The sequence below is a fragment of the Oncorhynchus tshawytscha genome, linkage group LG26 (genome assembly GCF_018296145.1).
Source record: "Oncorhynchus tshawytscha isolate Ot180627B linkage group LG26, Otsh_v2.0, whole genome shotgun sequence".
NCBI lineage: Eukaryota > Metazoa > Chordata > Actinopteri > Salmoniformes > Salmonidae > Oncorhynchus > Oncorhynchus tshawytscha.
In genome coordinates this window covers 21,759,818-21,774,337 of record NC_056454.1, presented here as the reverse complement: position 1 = coordinate 21,774,337, position 14,520 = coordinate 21,759,818, and the positions used below count along the sequence as shown (strand labels likewise).

Genomic DNA, 14,520 nt, shown 5'->3' with positions numbered 1-14,520 from the left:
CTTTGTGTCACACTGCTGTCTGTCTGTCTCTATACCATATCTCTCTTTAGCTGCCTCTCTTTCATGGTATTTCTCAATCTCTCTCTTTTAGAGATTTTTCTCTCACCCTTTAGGCTATTATACCCTTTAGGCTATTATACCCTTTAGCCTCTTATACCCTTTAGCCTCTTATACCCTTTAGCCTCTTATACCCTTTAGCCTCTTATACCTTTTAGCCTCTTATACCCTTTAGCCTCTTATACCCTTTAGCCTCTTATACCCTTTAGGGTATTATACCCTTTAGCCTCTTATACCCTTTAGCCTCTTATACCCTTTAGCCTCTTATACCCTTTAGCCTCTTATACCATTTAGCCTCTTATACCATTTAGCCTCTTATACCCTTTAGCCTCTTATACCATTTTACTCAATTTTTTTCTCTCTGCCTCCTCTCATTTCAGATTCTCTCTCAATTCAATTCCTTTCAAAGGGCTTTATTGGCATGGGAAACATATGTTTACATTGCCAAAGCAAGTGAAATCTATCTGGGGAGGGGGAGGGGGAGGCAGGAATTAGGAATGCACGTGAGCTAGTCTAGGGAGGGGGTGAGACCAGGGGGAGGAAGCAGGGGGAGGGGAGTTTCTGTAGGAATTAGAGTCTGGGTGTCATGTCAACAAGCCCAGTCCCAAATAGGAAAGCCCACTGGAGGTGGGAGTCCCGGAGATTCAGTTTCACGCTAACATTTCATTAACGTTAGCATGACAATCTCCCACACTAATAACCAACTGCAGACTCTCTATGCTCCGCCAGCTTACACCCAACTAAGCTAAACTAAAGGTAAGGGAAGCTTTCAAATGGAATGGGTTAGCAGTTTCATTAGCACTGAGTTACAAGCATGTAAATGCACAGGGGGGTCTGTTTAGAAAGTGGTGAGAAATAGGTCTTTATTTGAGGAGCTGGTGGGGGGGATATTGTCGAAAGAGGGGGACAGCAGTTGGGGGTTTAGGTTAGCTATGCAGAGAGAGTTGAGTAGGGGAAACCTGCTTCTACTGCCTGTATGAATAGAAGGCCCTATGTGTCTGTCTCTGACCATAGCTGGATCTATTACTGTACATGTGGTATATCAGGCCCCAATAGAGGTGGTGAGGCTGAGGCGGGGGTGGCGTAAGGGAGTATATTTATTTACTGATTTCTATTGCCTTCTTGTCAAATAGCGCCAAGGCAGAACAAACTGAGAATTGACAAACTAGGTCCTGAAAATTATGCAAAGCACACTGGGAGTTTCCTTCCTCAATTGAAATACAATCCATCTCCGAGCTGAAGAGAGATCTTATCTATGGATGATCGAATTCGAACTGGGGTTTCAACCAAGCATGTTTTGGGTGGGTGGGGAGGCGGGTAGGAAAGAGTGCTTCAGAGTTCCAGGTAGAGGGAAGGAGGGAGGGAGGCAGGAGGCAGAGAGGGTACAAGAGACGCAGTGTCTTCTCTGGAAAAGGGAATGAGGGAAGGGGGGCAGTGTTTGAGTAGAGGAGTAGAGGTTTAAATAACTCTGGTCAGCTACTGGAGAGAGGGATATAGAGGGGGAGGAGAGAAACATAAAGAAAAGAGAAAGAGCAGGAAAGCAGTGAGTATATCCTCTTCTTTTTAAAACTCTCTTCTTCCCTTTCTGGGTTACTGAGTGAATTGTTAGGCAGAATAAACAGCCAGTGTGTGAGTCATTAGATAAATGGGAGGGGGCTTTAGCCTCTGTCAGAGCAGATGTGTGTGGATTCCAGTGGTAGTAGGAAATGAAGGTGGGTTGAAGAAGTAGTCCATTTAAAGGGCACTGTTCAAAGTTTGAGCTTCTTAGACTATGGTTGAACGTGAGGCCGTTTTTACAGTGTTTTCTCAATGTACTCTACATTTACAGTGTAGTTTTGACTACGGTGGTAAGAGTGAAGCCGGGACTGGGAGTGAGTGATGTGTGTTGGTAGTGTTTGTTCTATGGGTTGTGTGTTTTGGAATAGTCCAATGTGTGTCCTGGTTTGAAGGAATCTATCGTTTACTCATCAAATCGAATCCAATTTTATTAGTCACTTGCGCTGAAAACAACCTTACAGTGAAATGCTTCCTTACAAGCCCCTAACCAACTGTGCAGTTTAAAAAAATACAGATAAGAATAAGAGTAACAAGTAATTATAGAGCAGCAGTAAAAAAAATATATATATATACAAGGGGGTGCCAGTACAGAGTCAAAATAACAATATATACAGGGGGGTGCCGGTACAGAGTCAAAATAACAATATATACAGGGGGATGCCAGTACAGAGTCAAAATAACAATATATACAGGGGGATGCCAGTACAGAGTCAAACAATATATACAGGGGGATGCCAGTACAGAGTCAAACAATATATACAGGGGGATGCCAGTACAGAGTCAAAATAACAATATATACAGGGGGATGCCAGTACAGAGTCAAACAATATATACAGGGGGATGCCAGTACAGAGTCAAAATAACAATATATACAGGGGGATGCCAGTACAGAGTCAAACAATATATACAGGGGATGCCGGTATAAACAATATATACAGGGGGATGCCAGTACAGAGTCAAAATAACAATATATACAGGGGGATGCCAGTACAGAGTCAAACAATATATACAGGGGATGCCAGTACAGAGTCAAAATAACAATATATACAGGGGGATGCCAGTACAGAGTCAAACAATATATACAGGGGGATGCCAGTACAGAGTCAAACAATATATACAGGGGGATGCCAGTACAGAGTCAAAATAACAATATATACAGGGGGGTGCCGGTACAGAGTCAAAATAACAATATATACAGGGGGATGCCAGTACAGAGTCAAAATAACAATATATACAAGGGGGTGCCGGTACAGAGTCAAAATAACAATATATACAGGGGGATGCCAGTACAGAGTCAAAATAACAATATATACAGGGGGTGCCGGTACAGAGTCAAAATAACAATATATACAGGGGGATGCCAGTACAGAGTCAAAATAACAATATATACAGGGGGTGCCAGTACAGAGTCAAACAATATATACAGGGGATGCCAGTACAGAGTCAAACAATATATACAGGGGATGCCAGTACAGAGTCAAACAATATATACAATATCAAAATAACAATATATACAGGGGGATGCCAGTACAGAGTCAAAATAACAATATATACAGGGGGATGCCAGTACAGAGTCAAAAATATATACAGGGGGATGCCAGTACAGAGTCAAAATAACAATATATACAGGGGGATGCCAGTACAGAGTCAAAATAACAATATATACAGGGGGTGCCAGTACAGAGTCAAAATAACAATATATACAAACAGAGTCAAAATAACAATATATACAGGGGGATGCCAGTACAGAGTCAAAATAACAATATATACAGGGGATGCCAGTACAGAGTCAAAATAACAATATATACAGGGGGTGCCGGTACAGAGTCAAAATAACAATATATACAGGGGGATGCCAGTACAGAGTCAAAATAACAATATATACAGGGGGATGCCAGTACAGAGTCAAAATGTATATACAGGGGCACCGGTTACAGAGTCAAAATAACAATATATACAGGGGGATGCCAGTACAGAGTCAAAATAACAATATATACAGGGGGATGCCAGTACAGAGTCAAAATAACAATATATACAGGGGGGGGATGCCAGTACAGAGTCAAAATAACAATATATACAGGGGGTGCCGGGGTCAAAATAACAATATATACAGGGGGTGCCATTACAGAGTCAAAATAACAATATATACAGGGGGGTAGATGCCAGTTAGAGAGTCAAAATAACAATATATACAGGGACCAAAATAGACAGGCGCTCAAAAATAACAATATATACAGGGGGGTGCCAGGGAGAGTCAAAATAACAATATATACAGGGGGATGCCAGTACAGAGTCAAACAATATATACAGGGGGATGCCAGTACAGAGTCAAAATAACAATATATACAGGGGGTACAGCAAAATAACAATATATACAGGGGTGCACAGAGTCAAAATAACAATATATACAGGGGATGCCAGTACAGAGTCAAAATAACAATATATACAGGGGGTGCCCCTACAGAGTCAAAATAACAATATATACAGGGGGATGCCAGTACAGAGTCAAAATAACAATATATACAAGGGGGTGCCCCTACAGAGTCAAAATAACAATATATACAGGGGGATGCCAGTACAGAGTCAAAATAACAATATATACAGGGGGATGCCAGTACAGAGTCAATGTGCAGTGGCACCGGTTAATTGAGGTTGTATGTACATGTAGGTAGAGTTAATGAAAGTGTCTATGCATAGATGACAACAGAGAGTGGCAGTGGTGTGGAGAGGGGAGGGAGGTGGGGGGGTGGGGGCAATGCAAATAGTCTGGGTAGCCATTTGACCAGATGTTCAAGAGTCTTATGACTTGGGGGTAGACGCTGTTTAGAAGCTGTTTAGAATTCTCTTGGACCTAGACTTGGCGCTCCTGTACCGCTTGCCGTGTGGTAGCAGGGAGGCACCGCCTGGTATAGAGGTCCTGGATGGCAGGAAGCTTGGCCCCAGTGATGTACTGTCATGTCACTGTCACTTGCTCTTTTCCCCTTAGTCTCTCTGTCTCTCATTCCATCACTCTATCCCTCCCTCCCCCTTAGTCTCTCTCTCTGTCTCTCATTCCATCACTCTATCCCTCCCTCCCCCTTAGTCTCTCTCTCTCTCCCTCTCTCTCTCTCTCTCTCTCTCTCTCTCTCATTCCATCACTCTATCCCTCTCTCCCCCTTAGTCTCTCTCTCTCTGTGTCTCTCATTCCATCTCTCTATCCCTCCCTCCCCCTTAGTCTCTCTCTCTGTCTCACATTCCATCACTCTATCCCTCCCTCCCCATTAGTCTCTCTCTCTCTCTCTCTCTCTCTCTCTCTCATGTTGTCACTCTATCCCTCCTTCCCCCTTAGTCTCTCTCTCTCTCTGTCTCTCATTCCATCACTCTATCCCTCCCTCCCCCTTAGTCTCTCTCTCTGTGTCTCCTATTCATCCCTCTATCCCTCCCTCCCATTAGTCTCTCTCTGTCTCTCTCTCTCATTCCATCACTCTATCCCTCCCTCCCCTCAGTCTCTCTCTGTCTCTCTCTCTCATTGCATCACTCTATCCCTCCCTCCCCCTTAGTCTCTCTCTCTCTCTGTCTCTCATTCATCACTCTATCCCTCCCTCCCCTTAGTCTCTCTCTCTCTCTCATTCATCACTCTATCCCTCCCTCCCCTTAGTCTCTCTCTCTCTCTCTCTGTCTCTCATTCCATCACTCTATCCCTCCCTCCCCCTTAGTCTCTCTCTCTGTCTCTCATTCATCCTCTATCCCTCCCTCCCCTTAGTCTCTCTCTCTCTCTCTCATTCCATCACTCTATCCCTCCCTCCCCTTAGTCTCTCTCTGTCTCTCTCTCTCATTCCATCACTCTATCCCTCCCTCCCCCTTAGTCTCTCTCTCTCTCTGTGTCTCTCATTCCATCACTCTATCCCTCCCCCCTTAGTCTCTCTCTCTGTCTCTCATTCATCCCTCTATCCCTCCCTCCCTTAGTCTCTCTCTCTGTCTCTCATTCCATCACTCTATCCCTCCCTCCCCCTTAGTCTCTCTCTCTGTCTCTCTCTCTCTCACTCACTCTCTCTCTCATGTTGTCACTCTATCCCTCCCTCCCCTTGGTCTCTCTCTCTCTCTCTCTCTCTCTCTCTCTCTCTCTCGCTCATGTTGTCACTCTATCCCCCCCTAGTCTTGCTCTCTTCACAGAACAGTGGCTCCAGGTCATCTATAATTCTCTGCTAGGTAAAGCCCCGCCTTATCTCAGCTCACTGGTCACCATAGCAGCACCCACCCGTAGCACGCGCTCCAGCAGTTATATCTCACTGGTCACCCCCAAAGCCAATTCTTCCTTTGTCCGCCTTTCCTTCCAGTTTTCTGCTGCCAATGACTGGAACAAACTTCAAAAATCACTGAAGCTGGAGACTCATATCTCCCTCACTAGCTTTAAGCACCAGCTGTCAGAGCAGCTCACAGATCACTGCACCTGTACATAGCCTATCTGTAAATAGCCCATCCAACTACCTCATCCCCATACTGTATTTATTTATTTATCTTGCTCCTTGGCACCCCAGTATCTCTACCTGCACATTCATCTTCTACACATCTACCATTCCAGTGTTTAAATGCTATATTGTAAGTACTTCGCCACCATGGCCTATTTATTGCCTTACCTCCCTTATCCTACCTCATTTGCACACACTGTATATAGACTTTTTCTACTGTATTATTGATTGTATGTTTGTTTATTCCATGTGTAACTCTGTGTTGTTGTATGTGTTAAACTGCTTTGCTTTATCTTGACCAGGTCACAGTTGTAAATGAGAACTTGTTCTCAACTAGCCTACCTGGTTAAATACCTGGTATTTTTCTCGCTGATCAGGACGATTGTTGTTTTTGGCTTAACCCCAAGACCAGGCTATCTGTTTTGATTGAATATAGTCCAAGCACTTTCTGCCAGTTAATTATAGTGCAAGTTACTGTTTAAAACCAATGTGGATGTATAAAAGTCAACCTGTATCACATGATCCCTCTCCTTTGTTGAGCCTACCTGACTGTTTCTCTCCTCATCCCTCTCTCCTTAAATCTGTCATCCGTCTCCATCCTCTCATCTTCCTCTCTCTGTTTTCTCAGATATATCACCCCTCCACCACTCAGTGGCAGCTGGATAAGTGGCTGAAAAAAGTCCCCCAAAAATCCTCTTCCTGCGACCAGGATCCCAGCAATCACGACCACGCCCAGAGAGCTACAGAGCACCAGTCGCTCTCCCCAGACCCCCACAGAGCTCCATCTCCATCCAGACCCTGGGGGATCAGAGAGGACTACAGCCCTAGCCAGAGCCCTGTTCCCAGCCCGCGCTTTAACTACAGCCCCAGGCATAGCCCTCGGCCTAGCCCTGGCTACAGCCCCTGCCCCAGCCCCAGCCCCTGTTCCAGTCCTTGTCCTAGCCCCACCCCAAGACACAGCCCCATCCCTAGCCCGGTCCTCAGTGTCTGTCCAAGCCCCTTCCCAAGCCCCAGAGCCACCTGCAGCCTTAGTTCCATTCCCCAGCACCCCCCTAGGAGTCCTAGTCCTAGCCTTACTCATTCTAGCCCCCGCCGCTATTCTCAGGTTCGGAGTCCTCATCAGGAAAGCCACAGGCCTCCCACGTGGCCTAGCCTAACAACCAGCCCGAGCCATAGACCCAAAATCAGGCCCTGGACTGCCCCTGTACCCAGCACTGAGCCCAAGAGCAAGCCAAGACACAGTCCATATCCTCAGCCTCCGCCTCAGCACAGCTCCAGGCCTAAATCCACACAGACCCAGCATGTTCCCACTCCCAAGACCACAGCCAAGGCAGCCCCTGCACTGACCACTGAGCTGAGCCACAGGCACAAACACAGACCCAGGCCTAGTCCTAACTCGAGTCCCAAGCTTCATTCTCAGCCTAGCTTGAAACACGCACGCACTCTAGACCCCAAAAGCCAACACCTATCAACCTCTGGACTAAGGCCTAAGGAGAGTAGCAGACACAGCCATAATTCCAACTTCAACCCCAGACCCAGTAATGGGCCTAGTTTGACAACCAGACTCAGTACCAGTCTCAGCCCCACACCCAGGGCCAAGACCTTACCCACCACAGACCCTAGCAGAGAGACCAGCAGCAGAGTTGGTCACTGTTCCAAATCCAGCCCAAAGCCACATTCTCTGCCTAACTCCAAACCTAGTTCTGAGCCTCACGCTAAATTCAGCCCCAGCCCTAGACCCAAAGTCAAGTCCTGGGCCCCTGCTCCCCACTCAAAGCTTCCACAGAGGAAGCCCCAATCCAGGGAGAGAGAACAGGAGGTGGACAACCGGAGAGAGACCCATGCACCAAAGAGGAAGGTAGACAGGCAGACAGAGGGAAAGGGGGAACATGAGGTAGAGAGACAGACAGAAAAAAAAGGAGAGAGGCAGGGGAAGAAACAGAAGGAAAGAAAGGGGGAGAGACAGGGAGAGAGAAGACTGGCGGAGGAGCAGTTGCTTAGACGCCCCTGGGTCCAGAGCTCAGAGGAGGAAGAGGACGTAGAGGAGAGAAAGAGGAGAAGGGAGGAGAGAGAGAAGGAGAAGTGCAAGAGGAGGAGGAAGGAGCAGCAGCAGCAGAGTGGTGAATGGCAGGCGGTCCAGCCCAAGCAGAGACCTCACACCAACAGCGAGCGCCGCCACCATCCAATCGACCCACAACGCCACGGGACCAAGAAAAAGAGGAGGAGGAAGAGTGAGGAGGAGGAAGAGAGACAGTCTCAGCCGGACCCTTCCCCTCCGCCATCACCCTCCTCCCCCACTCCTGTTGTCCCACCCACGGACTCCTCCGCCTCTTCAGAGTCCGACTCGGAGCCCGATCTGCCTCCCAACGTCACCAAAGTCCCGGCCGACTCCACATCAAGCCAGCGTCCCATCCCCAGGAGAGGGTACCAGGGCCCGGGGAGGCCCGCGGATAGCAGGCCCAGAGTGATCTACCCCAGGCGCACCACCGCATCCAACCCAGGCCAGGGGCACCAAATCCAGGGAAAGCAGAAACTCTACACCCTGGTCCCGTTTGGACGTCGTGAGCTGGCCGCAGCCTCCCATCGAGGCCTGAGAAACTTGGTGGTGCAGCTAGACCTCTCCCTGCTCAACAGAGTGCCTGATACTACGACAGGCACCCCAGCCTCTCACAAACACTCTTCCTCCTCTGCCTCTTCCAAGCAGAAAGAAGCCATGAGACACCTGTGCATCCCCGAGACAGAGAGAGGAGACAGCAAGAGGAAACGCAAGGTAACACACACACTCCTTTGTTTCTCTATAGACCTCCAGTGTATACAAGATAGTTGCACTGTAGCTAGTTTACCATGGAATACTATTGTCATCCTTTACTGAGACCTGAAGTCCCTGTTACTTCACAGCTACAACAGCCTGGTGTCCGTGGTTCTGCCATAATATGCGTGTTTCCTCCCAGTCAGAGAATGGAATCCAGCACCACAGAGAGAGTAAGAGGAGCAACTCCCAGACCAACGGCCCCTCTGCCCACACAGAGTCTACAACGCACAGACGTCTAGACCCTCACTCAGACACCAGACACAACGGGTGAGACTGGAACACACACAGTCTCATACACACGTACACACATTCTCATACACACTCTCATTGACACTTATACACACAAACACAAACACACACACACACACACACAAACACACACACACACACACAAACACACATATATACACTGAGTGGATAAAAGATTAAGGACACTTGCTCTTTCCATGACATAGACTGACCAGGTGAATCCAGGTGAAAGCGACAGTATATATACACACGCTGATACATACATAAACACTGTAAGAAGTACTGACTGTGTATTTCCTGGGGTTGTATGTGTGAGCAGGTTCTTGGAGGACTATCTGGACAGTACCCCTCTCTCTGACACCCTCGACCCCACCAAGCCCCCCATCAAAACACAGAACCCAGAGCCTAAGATGGAGGTTGAGTGTTGTGTTGGGGTGTCAGGGCAGTCTCAGCCCGAGTGTGAACCATGGGGACCTCCTTTACAACGGGCAGGGGGACAGAGAGGAACCGTAACCAACCATGAACCGTGAGTGCCTGACTGAAAAATAAGGCCACTGTCAGTCTTAATGACCACATTCTACAGACCAACCTAGACCGTCAGAAGCAGTCAGTAGCTACCACATAATAATATATATGTCTGCTCTTTCCTATTGACTTCCTCCCCCTAGCCCACATCATGCTGAGTACTACATGCATGAAGCCAAGAGGATGAAGCACCGTGCAGATGCCATGGTGAGACTGGTTCAGGACTGGGTTAGGACCGGAAGGACTGTTCTAACACTGAGTTAGGGATGTTAAAAATCGCTCCGTCATTTTCTGGTTGCTAAAACTCTGATAGTTTGCCTAATTTCAGTTTATGTGATAAAATAAGCTAGTACAGTGTAAGAGAATCATTGACCATCTAATCCGCTGTGAAATAGATCTTTTTCATAAGCAAAAATATTGTTGTTTCAGGTGTTTGAAGCTGGTGTAATAAAACCGAAAGTGAAAGAAGCAAAAACAAAACTTAAGACCAGGAAGTATAGAAATAGCGCACATAGAACAGATCTACCTCTTCTTAGACTTGCTTTCAATGAGAATGATAGATCTATAACTCACATTTCTATGTGAATTTGGTCGATTTGACCACAAAGTTACATATTGCCACTTTAAGACTGTTTCAAAGACATCAGTAACATTTTTAAGATAAGTTGGCTAAAATGATAAGGACCCTTTTACAGGATTAAGTGGCTAGTGAGCTCTTCCAACTTCATTCATTTCCTATCTCTCTTACCCAGTATCTCTCTCTCTCTCTCTGTCTCAGGTGGATAAGCTGGGGAAGGCAGTGAACTATGTGGATGCTGCTCTCTCCTTCATGGAGTGTGGAAAAGCTATGGAGGAGGGACCACTGGAGGCCAAGTCTCCCTATACCATGTACGCAGAGACAGTAGAGCTTATCAGGTGAGACAAACACACACTCACACGCACACACAAACACAGACAGACACACACACACACTGTAACAGTGATCCTCTGTGGTTGTCAGGTACGCCATGAAGCTGAAGAACCACTCTGGCCCAGGGGCTAGACAGGAAGACCAACAGTTGGCCGTACTGTGGTATGTCACTAGCAACGATTGTCCAAATTGTTGAAAGGTCAAAAATAAAGTTCTGATCAATGTAAGAGCTGCATAATGGGGTAAGATAGTCAACGCGTTCTGAATTTTAAAAACCCAAGAAACATTGACTGAACCTTTGTTTTATGAGATCCATAAAATCTATGGAATCCAGACAGTTTAGGTGGCAATTTCAATTTAATGTTAAATATCAAATGTTTTCTACTTTGAATCAACCATGCGAAAAAAAAATTAAAACCACATATGGCCTATTTATGCATTTTGTGATTACATTGATGGAGTAAACTTCTGGAAATACCAACTAATTTGGGCATAATTAAAAATAATAGCATAAAATTAGGCCTACTCTCTATACAATCAGCATATTTCTATGGTAGGCCTACCAAGCCCTCACAATCTCCCAGCTTTCACCATGGTTTTCATTCATAATCATGATTGTTTTTGTCAAATCCTCAGGCATATTCAACATTAGTTTGAGAAAAGGATAGTCACCTAACCTAAATGTCCTGCTCTAGAATTTTCAAGCACAGAAATAGTTGATGTTGGTTGTTCAATTTTGGGAACGGCTTCCTTTGTGGCTGAGTTAGGCTACTTTGTAAACATTAAATCTCAACTTTTTCAAACTCTACAAAAATGAACACCCACATGTGCAACAATCCCTTTCTTGTCTTTCTTGTGATATAAATATTGTTTGTGCTTTCAATCCCTGTCAAATCAAATCAAATATTATTTGTCACATGCTTCTTAAACAACAGGTGTACACTAACAGAGAAACGTACCTTCCAAACAATGTAGAGAAAAAGAAAATAGAGAAATAATAAAAAAGTTAAGCACAATAATAAAATGTATAATAAATACATCATGAGTAACGGTAACTTGGCAATATACAGGGGGTACCAATACTGAGTTGATGTGCAGGTGTACGAGGTAAATAAGGAACATATGTACATATAACTAGGAATAAAGTGACAAATAATAAACAGTAGAAGCAGCGTATGTGATGTGTCCCAAAAGTTATTGCAAAAAGGGTCAATGCAGATAGTCCGGGTAGTTATTTGGTTAACTATTTAACTAGTTAAATGCTGTTCAGGGTCCTGTTGGTTCCAGACTTGGTGCATCGGTACTGCTTGCCGTGCGGTAGCAGAGCGAACAGTCTATGGCCTTCCTCTGACCCCACCTGATATAAATGTCCTGGATGACAGGGAACTCGGCCCCAGTGATGCCAAGCAGTTGCCATACCAGGCGGTGATGCAGCCAGTCAAGATGCTCTCAACAGTGCAGCTGTAGATGTTTTGGAGGATCTGAGGACCCATGCCAAATCTTTTCAGCCTCCTGAGTGGGAAGAGGCGTTGTCATGCCCTCTTCACCACTGTGTTGGTGTGTTTGGACCATTATCGATCCTTAGTGATGTGGACACCGAGGGATTTGAAGCTCTCTACCCGCTCCACTACAGCTCCGTCGATGTGAATGGGGGCTTACTTGGCCCTGCATTTCCTATAGTCCACAATCAGCTATTTTGTCTTGCTGACGTTGAGGGAGAGGATGTTGTCCTGGCATCACACTGCCATGTCTCGAACCTGCTCCCTGTAGGCTGTCTCATTGTTGTCTGTGATCAGGCCTACCACCGTTGTGTCGCCTGAAAACTTAATGACGGTTTTGGAGTCGTGCGAGGCCACGCAGTCATGGGTGAACAGGGAGTATAGGAGGGGACTAAGTATACACTCCTGAGGTGCCCCGTGTTGAGGGTCAGTGTGATGAATGTGTTGTTGCCTACCCTCACCACCTGGGGAGGCCCGTCAGGAGAGGGAGGTGTTCAGTCCCAGGAACCTTAGCTTAGTGATGAGCTTTGAGGGCACTATGGTATTGAATGCTGAGCTGTAGTCAATTAACAGCATTCTCACATAAGTGTTCCTTTTGTCCAAGTGGGAAAGGGTGATGTGGAGAGCAATAAGGGTTGCGTCATCTGTGGATCTGTTGGGGCAGTATGCAAATTGGAGTGGGTCCAGGGTGTTTGGGATGATGGTGTTGATGTGAGCCATTACCAGCCTTTCAAAGAATTTCATGGCTACAGATGTGAGTGCTATGGGGCGATAGTAATTTAGACAGGTTAGCTAGGTGTTCTTGGGAACAGGGACTATGGTGGTCTGCTTGAACATGTAGGTATTACAGACTGGGTCAGGGAGAGGTTAAAAATATCAGTGAATACACTTTCCAGCAGGTCTGCGCATGTTCTGAGTATGCGTCCTTTTAATCTGTCTGGCCCTGCGGCCTTGTGAATGTTAACCTGTTTAAACATCTTACTCACATTGGCTACGGAGAGCGTGATAACACAGTTGTCCTGAACAGCTGGTGCTCTCACACATGGTTCAGTGTTGCTTGCCTCAAAGTGAGCCTACAAGGCATTTAGCTCGTATCACTGGGCAGCTCGTGGCTGAGTTTCCCTTTGTAATCCGTGATAGTTTGCAAGCCTTGCCACATCCGACAACCATCAGAGCCGGTGTAGTAGGATTCGATAATAGTCCTGTATTGATGCTTTGCCTGTTTGATGGTTCCTCAGAGGGCGTCCAAGCGTCAGCGTTGAATAGATTCAGACAAAAAACCGACTATGTGCCATTGTTGACATTTTGAAGGGGTCTTGCTGGTTTGAGCCAGCATAATGCATGTTTGCACAATCATAACATCAACAGGGAAATGCTTTTTGTACAAAAGGGAAATGCTTTTAGTTTTTTTCTATTGTGTTATTGACTGTACGTTTGTTTATTCCATGTGTAACTCTGTGTTGTTTGTGTTGCACTGCTTTGCTTTATCTTGGCCAAGTCGCAGTTGTAAATGAGAACTTGTTCTCAACTGCCTACCTGGTTAAATAAAGGTGAAAAAACAAAAAAACAAGCTTTTCTTTTTAAATAAATCGGTCCAGCAACTAATCGGTCCAGAAAATAATCACCTATAGGATGTGGATTATGTATTTATTTACTGGGCATTTCTCTCTCTCTTTCTGTGTGTGTGTGTGTTCCCTAGTTTCCGGTGCCTTGCTCTCCTATACTGGCAGATGTTTCGTCTAAAGAAGGATCACGCCCTGAAGTATTCCAAGGCTCTATTGGACTACTTTAAGGTACAGACCTCACCAGCAGCTATTTTAACTGCTGGATTTAGTGTGATGCAATTAAAAGCAGACATGTTAGATTAGATTGGCTAGATTGTAAATGTGTTTTATCTGTCATCCCAGAGTTCTCCAAAAGTGCCTACTACTCCCCCAATCTGGAGCGACTCGGGAAAGTAAGAAAGACTCCCTCTCTGTCTCTCTTATCCCCTCTCCCCCTCGCTCTCTTTCTCCATCACTCCAATGTATTTGTGAACGTAGTACTATGTTGATTTGACTCTCCTTAGCGAAGTATCATTGTGTTTTTCTCATTGACAGGGGCACAGGGGGACCTCCCTCGTCCCTCTCCCCCAGCCCCTCAGCCCTCACCCTGGGCTCTCACACTGGCAGCTCCCCCTCCTCCCTCATCAGCATTCCCCAACGTATCCACCAGATGGCAGCAAACCACCTCAACATCACCAACAGTGTCCTCTACAGCTATGAGTACTGGGAGGTAGCAGATAGCCTTGCCAGAGACAACAAGGGTAGGAGAGGCTACCTCTTTATTAGCAAATGAATAACTGGACTGAAATTACCTCTTTGGTTTTTTTTAGAGAGAGAGAGAGAGAGTGAGAGAGTGAGAGAGAGATCAGTTTGTTGAGACTAGGTTTCAGTGTTTTATTAGATGTGATCTAACCCCCCA

General features: G+C 46.0%; 1 protein-coding gene across 4 annotated transcripts in view; it reads left to right on the top strand.

The window, feature by feature from the left end:
• Window positions 1-14,520, top strand: part of aff3 (AF4/FMR2 family, member 3) — a 34,792-nt gene that overhangs the window by 18,950 nt on the left and 1,322 nt on the right. For 3 of the 4 annotated variants that reach the window (XM_042306452.1, XM_042306453.1, XM_042306454.1), the window contains 9 exons: window positions 6,691-8,832; window positions 9,014-9,141; window positions 9,443-9,649; window positions 9,792-9,855; window positions 10,427-10,563; window positions 10,649-10,720; window positions 13,757-13,850; window positions 13,965-14,014; window positions 14,157-14,362. In XM_042306452.1, the coding sequence (XP_042162386.1) occupies window positions 6,691-8,832; window positions 9,014-9,141; window positions 9,443-9,649; window positions 9,792-9,855; window positions 10,427-10,563; window positions 10,649-10,720; window positions 13,757-13,850; window positions 13,965-14,014; window positions 14,157-14,362 (3,100 nt within the window). The other variant, XM_042306455.1, reaches the window with a different exon arrangement.